This window comes from Leucopleurus acutus, assembly GCF_964270905.1.
Source record: "Leucopleurus acutus genome assembly, chromosome: 3".
Classification (NCBI taxonomy): domain Eukaryota; kingdom Metazoa; phylum Chordata; class Mammalia; order Artiodactyla; family Delphinidae; genus Leucopleurus; species Leucopleurus acutus.
In genome coordinates this window covers 92,663,154-92,679,721 of record NC_139145.1, presented here as the reverse complement: position 1 = coordinate 92,679,721, position 16,568 = coordinate 92,663,154, and the positions used below count along the sequence as shown (strand labels likewise).

Sequence of the window (16,568 nt, the reverse complement as noted above, 5' to 3'; positions counted from 1 at the left end):
AAGGGGAAATGAACCAACTTGAGAGGTGGTGAGTTACCTGTCATTGAAGGTGTTCAAACATAGACTGGACAACCGTTAGATTCCTTTGGATTCTGGGATTAAACAGTATAAGAAGGATTTTTTTTTTTGGCCACTCTGCATGGTATGTGGGATCGTAGTTCCCTGACTAGGGATTGAACCCGTGCTCCCTGCATTGGAAGCATGGAGTCTTAACCACTGGACTGCCAAGGAAGTCCACAGAAGGATTTTAAAGAATTTTAAAATTTGGAGGAGCATCAAAAACTTGGTGTGACAGGCTTATTTATTTTATTTTAGTTTTTTGGGGGGTACGTGGGCCTCTCACTGTTATGGCCTCTCCCGTTGTGGAGCACAGGCTCCGGACGCGCAGGCTCAGTGGCCATGGCTCATGGGCCCAGCCGCTCCGCGGCATGTGGGATCTTCCTGGACCGGGGCATGAACCCGTGTCCCCTGCATCGGCAGGTGGACTCTCAACCACTGCGCCACCAGGGAAGCCCGACAGGCTTATTTTTAAAGTCAGGTTTATTGAAGTATAATTTATGTACAGTAAAATTCACCCTTTTAAGGTGTATAGTTTGATGACTTTTGACAAATGTAGCCATTTGTGTAGTGTCAATGTATAGAAGATTTTCATCCCCCCCACAAAATTCTGTTGTGCCCCTTTGTAGTATGCCCTCTCCTCCCAGCCTCAGCCCTTGGCAGCCATCGATTGATTTCTGTCCCAGCAGTTTTACCTTTTCCAGAATGTCATATAAATGGAATCATAGAGTATATAACGTTTTCTGTCTGCTTCTTTCACTTAGTGTAATCCTGGTTTGTTCCTTTTCATTGCTGAGTGGTATTCCATTTTATACATGAACCACAGTCTCTTTGTCCGTTACCCTGTTGGTGGATGTTTGGATTGTTTCCAGGTTTTTTTGTGGTTATGAATGAAACTGTCATAAACATACATGTTCAGGTCTTTGTGTGAACATATATTTTCATGTTTCTTAGGTAAATACCTACAGGTAAGGTGGGTGGGTTGTTTAATAAGCATTTATTTAACTTTATAAGAAATTGCCCAACTGTGATCCAAAGTGGCTGTACCTGACAGCCTAAGCCTTAGCTTCTAAGAAGCTAAAATAACTGTAACTATACCAAAGTATGTGCAGATGAAGAAGCCCAATTCTCATTCAGTGCATAAATTTATTTATATTTTATATCCAGTTTTAACAAGTTTGATTAGCAGATGTTTTTTAAGCACAGCTGTGGATTAGAAACAGTAAATTAGAAGGCCTTAGGGATAGGTTGTTAGCAGTTGGAAGCAGCCAAAAACGATATTCACTAATGTGACTATAATTACTGATTAAGGAAGAGAAGGCAGGAACTTACAGGAGTGAAATTCTTCTATCTGTTAAGTTCTATGTCTATAAGACAAGTTCCCAAACATGTCTGCATATTAGAAGCACTTGCGGTATGTTTTAAACATGTCAGAGCCCAGGCTACGCCCCAGATGATTTAAATCACAGATCTGGGATAGAGCACAGACATCAGTATTTATTGAAGCTCCTTGGATGTGTCAGTGTGTAGACAGCTTTGGGAACCATGTGCTAGAGGCACAGCATGATGACATTGAAGGAGAACTGGACTTGAAGCCAGGAGACCTGGAACTGCACACCTGGCCCTGGGTAGGCCCTTGCCTTCACGGCTTACATGTCCTCTTCTCTGTAATCGGATGTTCCGGGAAAGTGAACTCCTAGATGACTCTGGCACTAAAACTAGATAGATCTAGATATCGCTGGACTGATAATGGTCATGCTTAGGAAGGACTCCATTTCCCAAGGAATGACTCTGTTCTGAATGGTTCGTTTCAGGTACCTCTTGAAAAAGATTTTGTTCACATGATATTTTTGTTCTGTATATTTAGACAGTTACATTACATCTGTTTTGTCTTAAATTTTGTTGCTGTGTGTTGCTAAAAACAGTTCAAGCATACTGGAGCAGTTTTTTGATTACTGAGGGTGACTTTTTTTGATAAGCCTGATTAAAAAAAAAACACTCCCGGAATGCAGTACTTCTCAAAATAATTCTTTGTATAGTAGTTGTGAAACTTATCAGCTATTTTCAGAGCTGGTCTAAGGAGCTGAGGCATCTAGGTTATATTTTCAAAATGTTGCTCGTGGTGCCAAATGTATAGGAAGTTTGGCCTCTTGGAGGGTGTTCAGAGCTGAGTAGATTCCATGGTCACATTCTTTTGAATGTGCTGGTCTTGATGCATCAGGTTCCCCTACATGTGTGTTGTGGTTTGGACTTTTTGCTTTAGTTTCAGCTAAACTTCACAATTGCATGCTGTACCCAATGTTTTAAAAATGTACACTGTGTACATTTTCCTGGTAAATATTGAAGTGTTTCCTTGTTTAGCGTTGTCTAGTTTTGAGTCCTCATATATTTCGAAGAAACAGAGTGGTGCCTGTGAACATTGCCAGGTCTTCCGTATGCTGTATAAATATACTTGAGTGCCACTATTGCTGATTGGATTGTGAGGGAATTTGATATTGAGGACCCTTAGGTGTCATTTAAAAAAATTACAGTTGTTTCTGGTACTTGTTTATGACACTCAGTTATAAAAGCAGTGTTCAACTACAAGTTGACTTTTTTATGCTTGTTGCATTTTCTGTTCTAGACTCTATTCCACAGAATATTGCTGCTTCTGGTATCATATTTTCTGTTTCCAGTTTTTATTTTTGCTTTAAACTGCATATGAAAGGCATTAATGGAAACAGTAAGGGTCTCTGTTGTTGGTCTCCAATTTGTAGTGCTCTGTGGTGCAGAAGTTAGCAGTGGGCCTTGATTTCTCGGTTCACATTTATTCTTAAGGATGCAGTGGGCGTGGTGCCTGTTGCACATATACCTGCAATATTTACAGAGAGTGCTTTGTAATTGTTTATCTTGGCAGTATGTTTTTTTGATACAAGTTTTATTTTAGAACATAAAACAAAATGCTTAGTCATGAATATTGTTAAAAATAACAAACCCATAAGCAGAGTTTTCATGGTAAAATACAAAGAATATACTGCTAACACAGGCTACATCCAATGTAGTCACGATAGCCGAGTTCCCTGATGAATGCCTTTAATAAGAAATTTTGCAGTGAAAATTATTGGACATTCATATATGCTGACTTTGAGACCTTTCGGTCTTTATTGTCTTTCACGTCACCCCCATTTTTTTAGAGAGTACTTCCCCCTCTTCAGATGGGACAGTACCTACACTACTGCTGCCAATTAAAAAGATAAGTAAACGTTGATTGTGTAACTGCTCTCAGGATCTTGCTCCAATATTTAAATCTACTCAGGAAATATTCGGCAATTTAATAGCATAAAAAGTTTTGTTTTCGGTCACATTGAGGAGTGGAAGGTTATGCTGCTTAGTCAGCACTCTACCCAGCTAAAAATAAAATATTTACTTGCCAATCAGCCAGCTTCCACATAGCTTTCTTAGTGCCACACAGTAGACGTTCTTTAGAAAGGCAAAATATAAGTAAAAAGGATCATTTTTAAAAATCTGTGCAATTTGCTGAGTCCTGTTTGCACCATTCATATTCCTACATGAGTGTCAAGATCTGAAGATGTTCTTGTATATAGGACAGTATGCTACAGAGACCATGAAAGCACCTCAAAGAACTGTTAGTTTTGAGAATATGCAATCGTTTGGAGCAGGAGTACTGATGTTTTATAACTAAAAACTGCAGTTTTCCAGTCCTTAGAATTACTCATCAGAGGTTCAGCAGGTAGCAGCTGTTATGTATGTAATATCTAAAATGAGCTTTTTCATGTTCCAGTACAGCAGGACTCTCATTCAGAAGTGTTACATAGAGCATTGATCCTTAGTTCCTAGGTTAAAAATCTTTGTTAGAGGATATTAGAAATGCTTATTTCTTTAACTTTCTGGTTAAGTAGTGTTTTCTACAGGGAGTGTGTTGTTTACATTAGTAAAGTGTAGTAGGTTTCTTACATATGGTAAGTTTTCTTAAAGTATGGTAGGCTGCTTGGTTGACATTTCCAGAGTTCTTAAACTACATTTTCTGCTGAACAATCTAGGTTAAATCATTGTCTATCAGGTTAGATGTCTGAAGAGCCTGTTGGATAGTTTTGCCCAAGCCAGGTGATACTTTTTATGGTGTTTTGGCTGCTGGAAACTTAACCAGTCATAGTTACTCATCTAACAGAAGTGTCTTTTTCTTGTCACACCAAATCTTGACCTTTATACATTGTCTCACTCACTTTCTTCACTTTTCTGATTTTCTAGGTACTTAATTTTTAAGCTGGTATATAATTTCTTTTCCTCTCAAACCTTTGTATCCTGCCATTCATTATCCTCAACCCCTAGAGCTTCTAAGTATTCCTCTTGGTCTGCCTTGATGGAGCAGGATTGACTTAGTGAGGGAGCAAACTTTGGATGATTGCATTGACCAGAGAAGCCTGTGCCCACTCTTCTTTACTGTGACTTTGCACGCTGTTAGCTCGCTTAGCAATTTTTATACTAAGGGGCAAATAAGATGACTTCCAGCTTAGCCTCTTTTTGAATTATCACCCAATTCAGAATGGGTGAAGTGTGAATTCATGAATTTTAGGAAGTTTATAATATACCAGGGAATGCAGTAAGGTGACTGGTGGAAATCCATGGACTGTCATGGACTGCCAGATTTGGAAGAAACCTAGACTGGTTTGTCACTTAATGTGGACTGATGGCTTAAGTGTCACCACCTAGGTAACTCCCCTTGGGTGGTCCCCATCTCCTCCACAGCCCTGATTATTTAGGTTTCACTGACCCTCCTCTCCTTCTCTTTCAGAATGAAGTACCAGAGAAACACTTCCCGCCTGTAGCTGCCTGTCAGGTTAGGTATGTTGGAGGCCTTGGAGCTGTCCTCTTGTGCTCTTTCTGGACTGCAGAATTAGTGGGAAAGGAAGGATTAATTTGTCATTTGGCTTAGAGTAAACATTTGTTTGTTCAGCATAAAATCTGATGAGGTTTCATATGGCCCTCTAAAGTTTATTAGATGAGAAATCTTCAGGTTTTTGCGTGCATATCAAAGTATGCATGGTAGTCACCTCCTATTCCCATCCTCTCAACAGAGAAATAAATTACAATTAAATATAAATTTATTTTTACATTAATAAAATAGAATAAAACCAATTAATTTAAAGCTAGAAGTGTTGAGGGACGAAGGTATTTTGGTTAAATTAAAATTGGAAATAGTCTAAGATTTAGAGTAAAAAGTAAGTAATAAGCAAAACTATATGGATCCCTTTGACATTTACTTTATCTCAGGAATCATTCTTTTTTTTTTTTTTTTTTTTTTTTTTTTTTTGCGGTACGCGGGCCTCTCACTGTTGTGGCCTCTCCCGTTGCGGAGCACAGGCTCCGGGCGCGCAGGCTCCGGGCACGCAGGCTCAGCGGCCATGGCTCACAGGCCCAGCCGCTCCGCAGCATGTGGGATCCTCCCGGACCGGGGCACGAACCCACATCCCCTGCATTGGCAGGCGGACTCTCAACCACTGCGCCACCAGGGAAGCCCTCAGGAATCATTCTTGATATTAGTTTTCAGTTGTACTAGAGATGTGTGGACCATAGTGAGGACAGGATGGCATCTGGTAACTTCTTCATAGTCTTGGTTTATTTATTTTCTAATGAAGGAAAAGAAAATACAGCATGCAAATGAAGGAATAAGGTTGGGACTTTTTTTTTTAGCTTTCTGATTGCTTAGATTTTGAATGAATACCCAAATTTTAGAAAATGATTCAATTAGGAAAAGGTTATTTGTTTTACAAAGGGATTCGTGAGAGTTATTTAATATAATAGCCTAATTCAGTAAATATTTAATCTTAAAATCACATTTTTTGACATGTTATTAGTTGACATCGTTTTAATTAGTGATCTGAGACATTTAAAGCTGTGCTACCTACTTCTAATTGAAGATCAAGTAGAGGTAAAGTTTATCAGAAGTGACATTGTCACTCAGTTTCCCTTGGATTTTATTTTCCAAAATTCCATCTGCAAGTTCCTAGGAACCTGGCCATTGTCTGTGGTACTTCTGGTTGCTGGGGTTTTCCAAATATGTAATGTGATCATTGTGATGAATAATATCAGTATTCGTTGTGAATTGTTCTGCCATTTACCAGACTATTCAAAAGTGCAGTGTCTTAGGTGTTGCAGAATAAAATAACTGTTAAATCTGTGGTATATTTTAGGATTAAATAGTCAAATAACATTTGATTTTTATATATGTTTAATATTAAAAATGGCCTGATTTACTGGATTTAGGATTAACTTTTAAACTACAAAATGGTTTTCTTTAAATAATTGATTGGAGATATGGAATAAAGAACATTTACAAGGTTTGTGGGAACCTTCCCTTAAGACCCCTCCATACCTTAAAATTTTTTTAGGTCTAAATTGGATTCTTTGGAGAAATTGATCAGCTTTTATCTGTTATTGTATGCCCCTTAAACACAGTTGAAGAGTTAATTTTTTTTTTAATTAAAAAAAATTTTTTTTACATCTTTATTGGAGTTTTATTGCTTTACAATGGTGTGTCAGTTTCTGCTTTATAACAAAGTGAATCAGTTATACATATACATATGTTCCCATATCTCTTCCCTCTTGCGTCTCCCTCTCTCCCACCCTCCCTATCCCACCCCTCCAGGCGGTCACAAAGCACTGAGCTAATCTCCCTGTGCTATGCGGCTGCTTCCCACTAGCTATCTACCTTACGTTTGGTAGTGTGTATATGTCCATGCCTCTCTCTCGCTTTGTCACAGCTTACCCTTCCCGCTCCCCATATCCTCAAGTCCATTCTCTAGTAGGTCTGTGTCTTTATTCCTGTCTTACCCCTAGGTTCTTCATGACATTTGTTTTTCCTTAAATTCCATATATATGTGTTAGCATATGGTATTTGTCTTTCTCTTTCTGACTTACTTCACTCTGTATGACAGACTCTAGGTCTATCCACCTCATTACAAATAGCTCAATTTCGTTTCTTTTTATGGCTGAGTAATATTCCATTGTATATATGTGCCACATCTTCTTTATCCATTCATCCGACGATGGACACTTAGGTTGTTTCCATCTCCTGGCTATTGTAAATAGAGCTGCAATGAACATTTTGGTACATGACTCTTTTTGAATTATGGTTTTCTCAGGGTATGTGCCCAGTAGTGGGATTGCTGGGTCATATGGTAGTTCTATTTGTACTTTTCTAAGGAACCTCCATACTGTTCTCCACAGTGGCTGTATCAATTTACATTCCCAGCAACAGTGCAAGAGGGTTGCCTTTTCTCCACACCCTCTCCAGCATTTATTGTTTCTAGATTTTTTGATGATGGCTATTCTGACCGGTGTGACATATCTCATTGTAGTTTTGATGTGCATTTCTCTAATGATTAATGGAGTTGAGCATTCTTTCATGTCTTTGTTGGCAGTCTCTATATCTTCTTTGAAAAAATGTCTATTTAGGTCTTCTGCCCATTTTTGGATTGGGTTGTTTGTTTTTTTATTATTGAGCTGCATGAGCTGCTTATAAATTTTGGAGATTAATCCTTTGTCAGTTGCTTCATTTGCAAATATTTTCTCCCATTCTGAGTGTTGTCTTTTGGTCTTGTTTATGGTTTCCTTTGCTGTGCTGAAGAGTTAATTTTTATGTTGGAAATGTTTTGTGGATTCTTGTGAAATTGTGTATGATTCTTTTTATTTGCTTCATTATGTTGAGCTCTGTATTGGATTTGCTTAATAATCGCATCAAGGAATAAACTTTGTGTGATTGAAAGGAGCGCTGCATTTAGAGAAGTATTGCTGTTGTTTTCTGTTAACGCTTCTGCATATGAACCTTTCAGTAGTTCTTCAGACTTTAATTTAACCTGCCTTTGAGTTCTTGAAGGCAGAGAAGTAGTAGTCATTTCATGCTTGCTGTGGAACATTTAATAGACATAGATAAAAATCTGTCAGATGTACATTGGTTGTTTTTCCGGCCGGTGTTACTTTTTGCTCCCTGAGCCTTCTCAAACCACCCAGCTTGGCCCGAGGCTCTGATCGTTACACTCTTCTAATCTGAGTCTGTCTGCTTTTAGGAGTGTGCAGACTGGTGCCTAAAATGGAAGTAGATGTTAATGGAGAGTCCAGAAGTACCCTGACCACCCTGCCCTTGCCCGTGGCCGAGGTGAGCTCCCCGGGAAAGGCAGAGGTGGAGAAGCCCCGCTGTTCCAGCACTCCGTGCTCGCCGATGCGCCGGACTGTGTCAGGCTACCAGATCCTCCACATGGACTCTAACTATTTGGTTGGCTTCACGACTGGTGAGGAACTCCTGAAGTTAGCCCAGAAGTGCACAGGAGGTGAAGAGAGTAAGGGAGAAGCTGTGCCTTCCTTGCGCTCCAAACAGCTGGATGCAGGACTTGCCCGTTCCTCTCGTTTGTATAAAACCAGAAGTAGGTACTACCAGCCGTACGAGATTCCAGCTGTCAATGGCAGGAGGCGAAGGCGGATGCCCAGCTCAGGAGACAAGTGCACTAAATCTTTACCTTATGAACCTTATAAGGCCCTCCATGGGCCTCTGCCTCTCTGTCTTCTTAAAGGTAAGAGGGCTCACTCCAAATCTCTGGACTACCTCAATCTAGATAAAATGAACATCAAGGAGCCAGCTGACACAGAAGTGCTACAGTACCAGCTTCAACACCTGACCCTCAGAGGGGACCGTGTGTTTGCTAGGAATAATACATGAGTGACTTGCAGAGGATGTAAACCAGTTTAGGTCAGCCTACACTTGGCTAGGAAATTCCACTGTTGTACTCTGTACAGGACTCTTTACATTATAGATGGTTAAATCAGCTAAGTGTTCCTGGAACATAAAAATTGGATCAAATTTTGAATACAGGAATGAAATCACAGGTACTTGAGGTGAAATCATTCTGAAGCACGCAACTGCAAGGAAAACAAAATGTTGACCATTAGTTTGTATCGCTTTTTAGCTGGGAAAAAAAGGCTTTGGTACAGTAATATCGTCTTTAAAATTCTGATACTCAAATTGGAAATGTTATCTGCTTGGTTGTTGCTGACTTGGTATGATTCATTAGAAATTTATATCTTAAGTACTCAAGTACTTCTTTAATCTCTGTACTTTACTATAAAATATATGTAATGATTTGTTTTATGAAATTTAGAACTTGAAGATTGCTAAATTGGACCACGTTTTATTTTTAAATATTGAGTTTAAATATTTTATAACTGGTTTTGCACTGAAAAAAATTAACATTTCAAATTGACAAGAGAATAATCTTTCTTCACTTGCTTCAATAATATGATTGAGCAGTGAATTTTTTATTTCCGCATGGAAAGTTATTGATCTCTATGGCTGTAAAATATTTCTTTATAGCGTTATTAAAGTGTGTCTTAATAAAATTAAATTTGGGATACAAAGTATTTATTTTACAATGGGTGGGGGGAAACTTTACAGGAAAGTTTCCAATATGAAGTTTTCATAAGTTGAAAAAGTTTCCTTAGTGCTTATTTTCTAATTTAAAATTCATCTGGAACTTTAAAATGGAAAGGATTCTTTAAATTGTGGATTATAGGCATAATACTGATTGCATCTGAATGTTCTGTAAGTGAATGGAACTCTAATAGAGGAACTCATGATTTCTACTCTCAAATGCTTAAACTAAGTATGAAGTGATACCATTCAGCATGGCATCGGGTCATTTCAGTTTTAGTTCTGTGCAGCACAGGCACTCATTGAAATTCCACTTTCTAGGATTAGTGCAGGAGCCTAAAGTGCTTCTACAGTTTTAATGGGTTAATCCTGGATTACTTAACAATTTATGTCAATTGCACTGGTTTAATTTGTTGCTAAAGAAATAATGCCCTGGCTTTAGTAACAAATACAGCTCAACTATTCTTGAACATATTTTGAAAAAAAAAAAAAATGTATGTAATGTACCTTTTGTAAAAGTTTCTATTTCTTTTTTTTCTTTTTTGACTCTTGAAGGTGCAATTTATTACTGAATTGGCATTTCTGGCAGCGTAGACCTCCTTATTTCAAATTTTATTTTGGGGGCTGTGAGTTTCTAAGGTGTTAGCAATCTTGCTTATAAAATAAGAACACCTTTTAATTAAATGAGTGGGTCATTCCTGGTGCAGGTGTGACTTTTCTTTGGCCAGAATGAATGACAAACTATTTAGAGCAGAATAAGTATTAGAAAACCCTAGGAACTCTTAATCAACGTTGATTATACTTCCACTGAGGCAAATCATGTGAAAGAGCCTCAGGGAAGTTGGCCCATATCTTACTGAGTTGATCAGATTTCTTGGTGGGCTGGAAATTTTCAGCTATTTTACATTTTAAAGTAAATTGCACCTTTGTAACATATTGTATTGACGAATGATCACTAAGATTAACTATATCTATACAGTCATTAGTTTGACAAGAAATAGAATCCTGTCAGATGCCAAAGAGTTGGGATTTTTACGTTTAATGATTAAACACCATTATTTATTGATGACTTACCCTGTGGAACTGTATTATTTCTAACTATGAAATAAAAGGGTGATATAAACACACATTGTTGTGTTGTGCTTTAACGAGGTCCATCATCAACAGGCCAGTTACTGTTCAAGGATTCACCGAAGCAGTTATTTTTAGATTCCATTTTTGTTAAAGAAAATAAAATAATAATTTTGCATTTGGTGCTCGTTCACATTTCAAGGTGAAGGATGTATTCATGGCAATGGTATGTGTTGAGTCACACAGCTGTGTGACTGTGAGATCTGTCTCTGCCCATGTGCCTACATAATTTCTTAAGCTAAATAAAAATATGTAGCTATTCCATTTTGTTTTTAAAGACAGGTGTGAAACTCTGCAGCAAAAGTGGGGGGGGGGTTAAAAGTTTGAGATATATTTTCTATTATGTGATTAGTAAATATATATAATTTAAAGTTTGGTTTCCTAGAAAGAAAGTTTCGAAACTCAGGGTCAGTGGTTTTCAGAATGTGATGGCAGAGCCCCTTCACTAGCTCAGTCTTGCTTTCCTTACACTTGGTGCTTATGCTCCAGTAGTAGGTAGTGGTATCCTATCAAGAAAAAAGGTTAGGGAGGATCTCTAAGCTGGGGGGGAAAAAATCACATTTTCTGTAGCCTTTTAATATGGTTTCTATTTTTAAATTCTTTTCCCCTCCATTTTCATTCAATTTGATATTCTGTGCTAAACAGGGCATACATTTGGCCGTCATATACCTGCTGATATTATCTTAAAATACATTGCAGTATCATATAACTTTAATTCTTTAATTCTTAATTCTTAATTCTTTAATTCTTAGGCTCAGCTGCTGCATTAAAGTAGCAGTAGAGTTCAGTCCTTGCCTCAGTCTCAGGTGAGCTTCTTTTGCTCCTCGACTTTTGCTGCATTCGTACTTCTGGTTCCAGGGCTCCCAGCATCGGCAGTCAGGGAAGAAAAGACTCTATGGGGATGGATTAAAATGTAAACCTGTTCAGATCCCCATGTCTTCCTGCCTCTGGCTCAGCTAGGCTACTGTTGAGACCCATTGAGTCCTCTCCATTGCCCCTTGTGCCCTTTAATGCCCAAGTGTGGCTCGCTGTGTCTTTTCCTTCCCTGAGATGTTTATTTAAATGATTTCAATATTTGAGGTGTGGGAGCTTTGAGAAGATTCTAAGTGAACTTTTAAAGGCAAATCGGCCTTTCACTGAAGAAAATATTACTTGAGATCTTGGGAAAAGCAACCTATGTTTACTAATTTTCTCATTCTTACATACTTTTGTCTTGGAAGGGCTTTTATTCCATTATAGCCGTTAAAATTTTTTTAAGGGAAACTTTGAAATGACTGTGGCCTAAGTGGTTTGTTCTCAGTCATGGAAGGGAGAAGACAAGTCTGTCAAGCATAAATGGCGTAAATGCTCTAGAAGAGTTGGAGTGGAGAGAGAGCAAGGATGTACGTCACTGTAATGCAGAGAGGACAGCAAGTATTAAGTAGAATTGCCTTTTTACACAATGGAATTGGATTAGGGTAGCGGAAATTGATGAGGAAGATTGCCTTGGAAATATAATAAATATGATTATAAAGCTAGAAGTGGAGGTTGTCAGCCCTTAAGGATGCACATTCTACTTTGCAGTGTGCTTTAGAATTATGAAATGGTTCTTGTGATACATTACATTAGAAAAAAATTCAGGATTTTTCTGGCTGATGAGAACACTACTAGAAAGAAATCAAAATAAGAATGGGTTTGATACGTTATTTTGAGTTTGCTGGGCTCACAGGTCACTTCTTTAGTTGCGGGGAAAATGTTGAATTTGTATTCTTGCCACGGTAAAATGACTTTGTGTAGGTTTTGTTAAATTATTTCAGAGGAAAGATCTGAAACCAGATCTCCTACATGTTGTCACCCCGATCTTGGGGTTGTCTTTGATGTACAGATTTATCGGAGAACACAGGATGAGAAAAGGGAACTCTTTAAACAGAAGAACGCAACATCTACTGGAATGAAAGAGTTGCTGCACAGACAGTGGAATCCTTAAGTGATCCTGGCTGGGGTTGCTTCTGGAATAAAGAGCTTCGATGCTTTTGCTTTTGTGGAAAAGTTTAACGGCACTTTAAAAGTTGCTACCGAATGCTCTCGAGAAAGGGTTCTTACTGTGTGCCGGTGCAAAGAGGGAGGGGAACACTGGGTCCATGATGTTGACCTTTAAGTCTAATTCACCGGGAAGAGTATTCTTCACCAAACTTTTACGTAAAAGGCTTATATGTGGAAATATATATTTGGAAGACCTTGAGCCCTCTGTGCCTGGTCTAATGCTTCAGTTAGGGAAAGGAACTTAAGCAGTAAGAAGTTCTTGAACTTAATGAAATTCAGATTTTGGCTCAGGGTTTAGAGTGGAGGTGGCAAATACTGAGCATGCATACCACCATGCTCCCTACCTGTGCATGTGGCAGACATCACTAATCCATTATTAGTATCAGTGTACATTCTCTCTCTGAGTCCATATGTGACCTTATTATCTTTCTTAACCCAGCACTTTAGGCAGCTGCTAGTGAATTGATCAACATTACAGTGAAGATAAAACCTGTTTGCCCACCACACCCTCTGCAGTGGGTTATAGTGTGAATTTAAAAATGGTCTGAACGTTTTTTGAGGAGGCCATTCTGGGCCCAGTCTTCTAACCAGAGAACAGAGGAGAATTCAGAAGGTGCCTACTGAGAATATGCAGGCATTCTGGGGACAAAAGAGATTAAGATGGAGTTCACCTTCAAGGACATGCCTGTTATTGGGAGAGGTAGGGCAAGGTAGCATAAGATGTATGCCAAGTGAGTGTTTTGTAGAATAAATATTAATTTAAGAGAGGAGCTTAAATCCTACGGGACTGAAATCTGAGAAGGAACTTATTCATTTTTCTGTCAGTAGCTTGGCCTATATACTGAATGTGCTCACTTAACATTGCTGTCTGTGTAGAAAGTGAAAAAAAGTGACTTGATGGGGAAGTTTGGGGAGATGAAAAATATGGGGAAGGCAAAATCTTAAAATAATTGAATCTGAGAAGGGTCAGGGCGTGCCAGTAACGTTCAGTGGTTACCTCCACCTTTCTTCTAGGTGGCCTGCTAAGATGGACTGACCCACTTTCTAGAAGAGAAGAGTTAAGGTGGTGGGGTAGTTAAAGAACTGAAATATTGGAGTTGGGGACAGGGGAGGTGAGACCTATGAGAGAATAAATGGATATTTTAGTGATTTGTTCTCTCTTGCATTGCCCTTTATCCTGGGGTTGGGGGGGGCGGTGACTGAGAGGTTTGCTTTAATTATTTAGGGTCTGAAGTACATTTAAAAATGTGTATTCTTGATGTAGTTTGTGTAAGAAATGAAACTACTATATGGTAAGTGTTTTTGCTCAAGAAGTTTCCTAATACAGATTGTTTTTGAAATGACCACCTGGAACCCTGCATTTGTTGGTAGATTTCTGTATTTTACTTTCTAATGTTTATAAAGTTTGAGTTTTGTTATTCTTATGTTTCACATATATGTTTAGTGACATGCTCATCTAATGAGAAATTGATGCAGTTATGGGGGAAATGTTTAAGGGATTAGGTATTTATAGGAGTGAATACTGTTTTCTGGCAGGCCACGTAAGGTAATCCACTCATAGTTCAGAAAGATATTCTCTAAACGTGACAGACTGACTCTTTTTTTAAGGCAAGAGCACACATTACATTTGGTATAACATTGCCTAACTACTTTTTTTTTCACCAGAAATTCATTTCTTAAATGCTTGCTAGATCAAGCCTTCAAAGTAAATAGGTGGGATTGTGTATTTTTCCTTCAGATTTTCTTTAAAATTTTCCTTTTTTTTTTTTTTTTTTGAGGAACCTTTTGACTAGAGATGCCAGAGAATAAACAATTGAAAACATGACTTTCCCCACTGGGCCGGGTTACTCTGTTTAGAAATTATAGGAAATGCTGCAGATGATAATGGTTCCTAATTTGTGAATAGAAAAGTTGTAAGAGCTATCTCATTTGTGTTAGGCTAGACTTGTGGTGTGACTAGTAATGAGAGAGGGTTCCTTTGTATATTGACAACCAGATATAGTGATCGTATAAGGCTACAAAGAGAATGTTCAAAGAACTATGATGGATTTTATATAAGGTGTATAAAAGCAAACAAATCCTTGTTTGAAATAGAACCATTGAGACGAATCTATTATAACTTATCTGTAGGAATTAGTGCTCCTTCAGATTCATGATTCAACCTTTATTTCTTCATCCACCAAATATTCGTTGTGATGTATTATGTGCCAGGCACAGTAATAAGTGATGGGAATACAAGGTGAGTAAACACAGAAGCCATAGTCAAGAACAAATAGTTGCATTTTAAAATGAGTGGTTCTAATTAAATACAGATTTAAGATTTTTTTGAGCACACAGATGAGAAAGTTCCTAATTCTAGCTTACGTGTGGGGAAAGCTTCACTAGGGAAGCCATGCTTGGGTGTGGAGAGTGAAGAGAAATCTGCCAGGTGGGTAAGAGAGGTGAGGACTTCCCAGGCAGAAGAGAATGCCTGAATGGACAGCAGTCATGTATCTTTTTAAAAATCTCCAGCAAAGGAAATCATGCTGAATCACAACTGTAGTTTAACCCATGTTTTCTGGTGAAGAACTTAGCAGTGAAATTTCCAATCATGGTTCTTAAACTGGCAAACAACATTTTACAGTTAGCATTTCTCCTAATTCAACCAATTTTTTTACTGTAAAGTAGCTTCTCCAGGCTCATGGACCCTCTCATCTTTTTTTGACTTTGGCAGCCCGGAGGCTTCATAGATATTAGCTGCATCTGTGCCTGGACGAGGAATAAGCATTTTGGTACCAAGTAGCCAGTTTCAGGCCCTGTTTGGGAACATAGCTGGAAACTCTGTGTCCTGAGTGGAAGTCCAAGATGCTCCTACTGCACAATCAGCCTGGTAAGAAGAGTGGGTAGGGAATCTAGCTGGCTTTCTCTCTCCTGCTCTTATTCTTCAGTGCAAAACAGAATGAATGCCCTGCTTGCAAGCTCCACAACTTATCCTTAATAAATTCTCTTTTAAGGGAATTCCCTGTCAGCCCAGTGGTTAGGACTCTGCACTTTCATTGTTGAGGGTGCAGGCTCAATCCCTGATCCAGGAACTAAGATCCCACAAGCTGCGCGGCCAAAAATAAATAAATAAAAACAAATGTAAAAAAATTGTCTTTTAAGATTAAAGGATGTTGTTTTGGGAAACAATACTCACAGCTCTAAGGTTTTGGGCAACTGCATCAGTAGAAACGTACCTGCTGTAACCACTCCCAGAAATCTCTCCTGCACGTGTCTTTCTAGGACTTAAAAGTACTGTTTGCTGAAGGAGAGGGGAAGAGAAGCAGGTGGAAATGTCTGGGAGCGGTTATTTTTTTTAACCTAAAGAATTTTTAATAGTTAACAGCTTATTTCTCAGTTCCCCTCTCTTTGCTTTAAGGAGCCAGCTGTAAACAAAGAAAATACTAAACAGTTAAAATGCTTGGCCCTTCACATAATGTCCTGTAATTGTGATCATCTTGATTTTGTGGTTTTAAAGATACCCACCCTGGCTCTACCACTTATTTGCAGGATGTGGTTGATCATGAACCTTAATTTCATTTTTTAAAATAAAATTGGAAGAATAATTTTTACTTTATAGTTGAGAATATAGTGAGAATTAGATATAATACATGTAATATAAAATGCCTGTCACATAGTAGTTGCTGAGTAAAGTGCAGCCATCGGCAGTAATAAAATGTCTTTGAAACCCTGATTTGCTGTATCTTCATTCACCCCACAACTGCTTTAAAAAGGTTCTATATGGTGATATAAAAGCACTACATTTAAATTCAAGGTTTTTGGATAAAATATTGCAAAATCTCAAACGTGTGTGTGAGTGTAAGTTATGGGTGAATATATGTTGCCCCTCACATGCAATTAATAAAGTAAATTTGTGTTTTCTGAACTGTGAACATCCCAAGCAGTGCAAACATGATCC

At 38.4% G+C, this 16,568-nt stretch overlaps 1 protein-coding gene across 3 annotated transcripts; it reads left to right on the top strand.

Annotated features, from left to right (window-relative positions):
- Positions 1-4,845: 4,845 nt before the first annotated feature.
- MACIR (macrophage immunometabolism regulator) lies at positions 4,846-15,409 on the top strand. 3 transcript variants are annotated; one of them, XM_082834879.1, is made up of 3 exons: positions 4,846-4,899; positions 8,124-8,624; positions 15,345-15,409. In XM_082834879.1, exons 2-3 carry the CDS (start codon positions 8,147-8,149, stop codon positions 15,365-15,367), a joined length of 501 nt encoding a protein of 166 aa, XP_082691005.1. In that variant the 5' UTR covers positions 4,846-4,899; positions 8,124-8,146; the 3' UTR covers positions 15,368-15,409. The 3 variants fall into 3 exon arrangements, with proteins under 3 accessions (XP_082691005.1, XP_082691003.1, XP_082691004.1); XM_082834877.1 differs by lacking the exon at positions 15,345-15,409 and having other exon boundaries at positions 8,124-9,309; XM_082834878.1 differs by lacking the exon at positions 15,345-15,409 and having other exon boundaries at positions 4,855-4,894; positions 8,124-9,309.
- Positions 15,410-16,568: the final 1,159 nt, after the last annotated feature.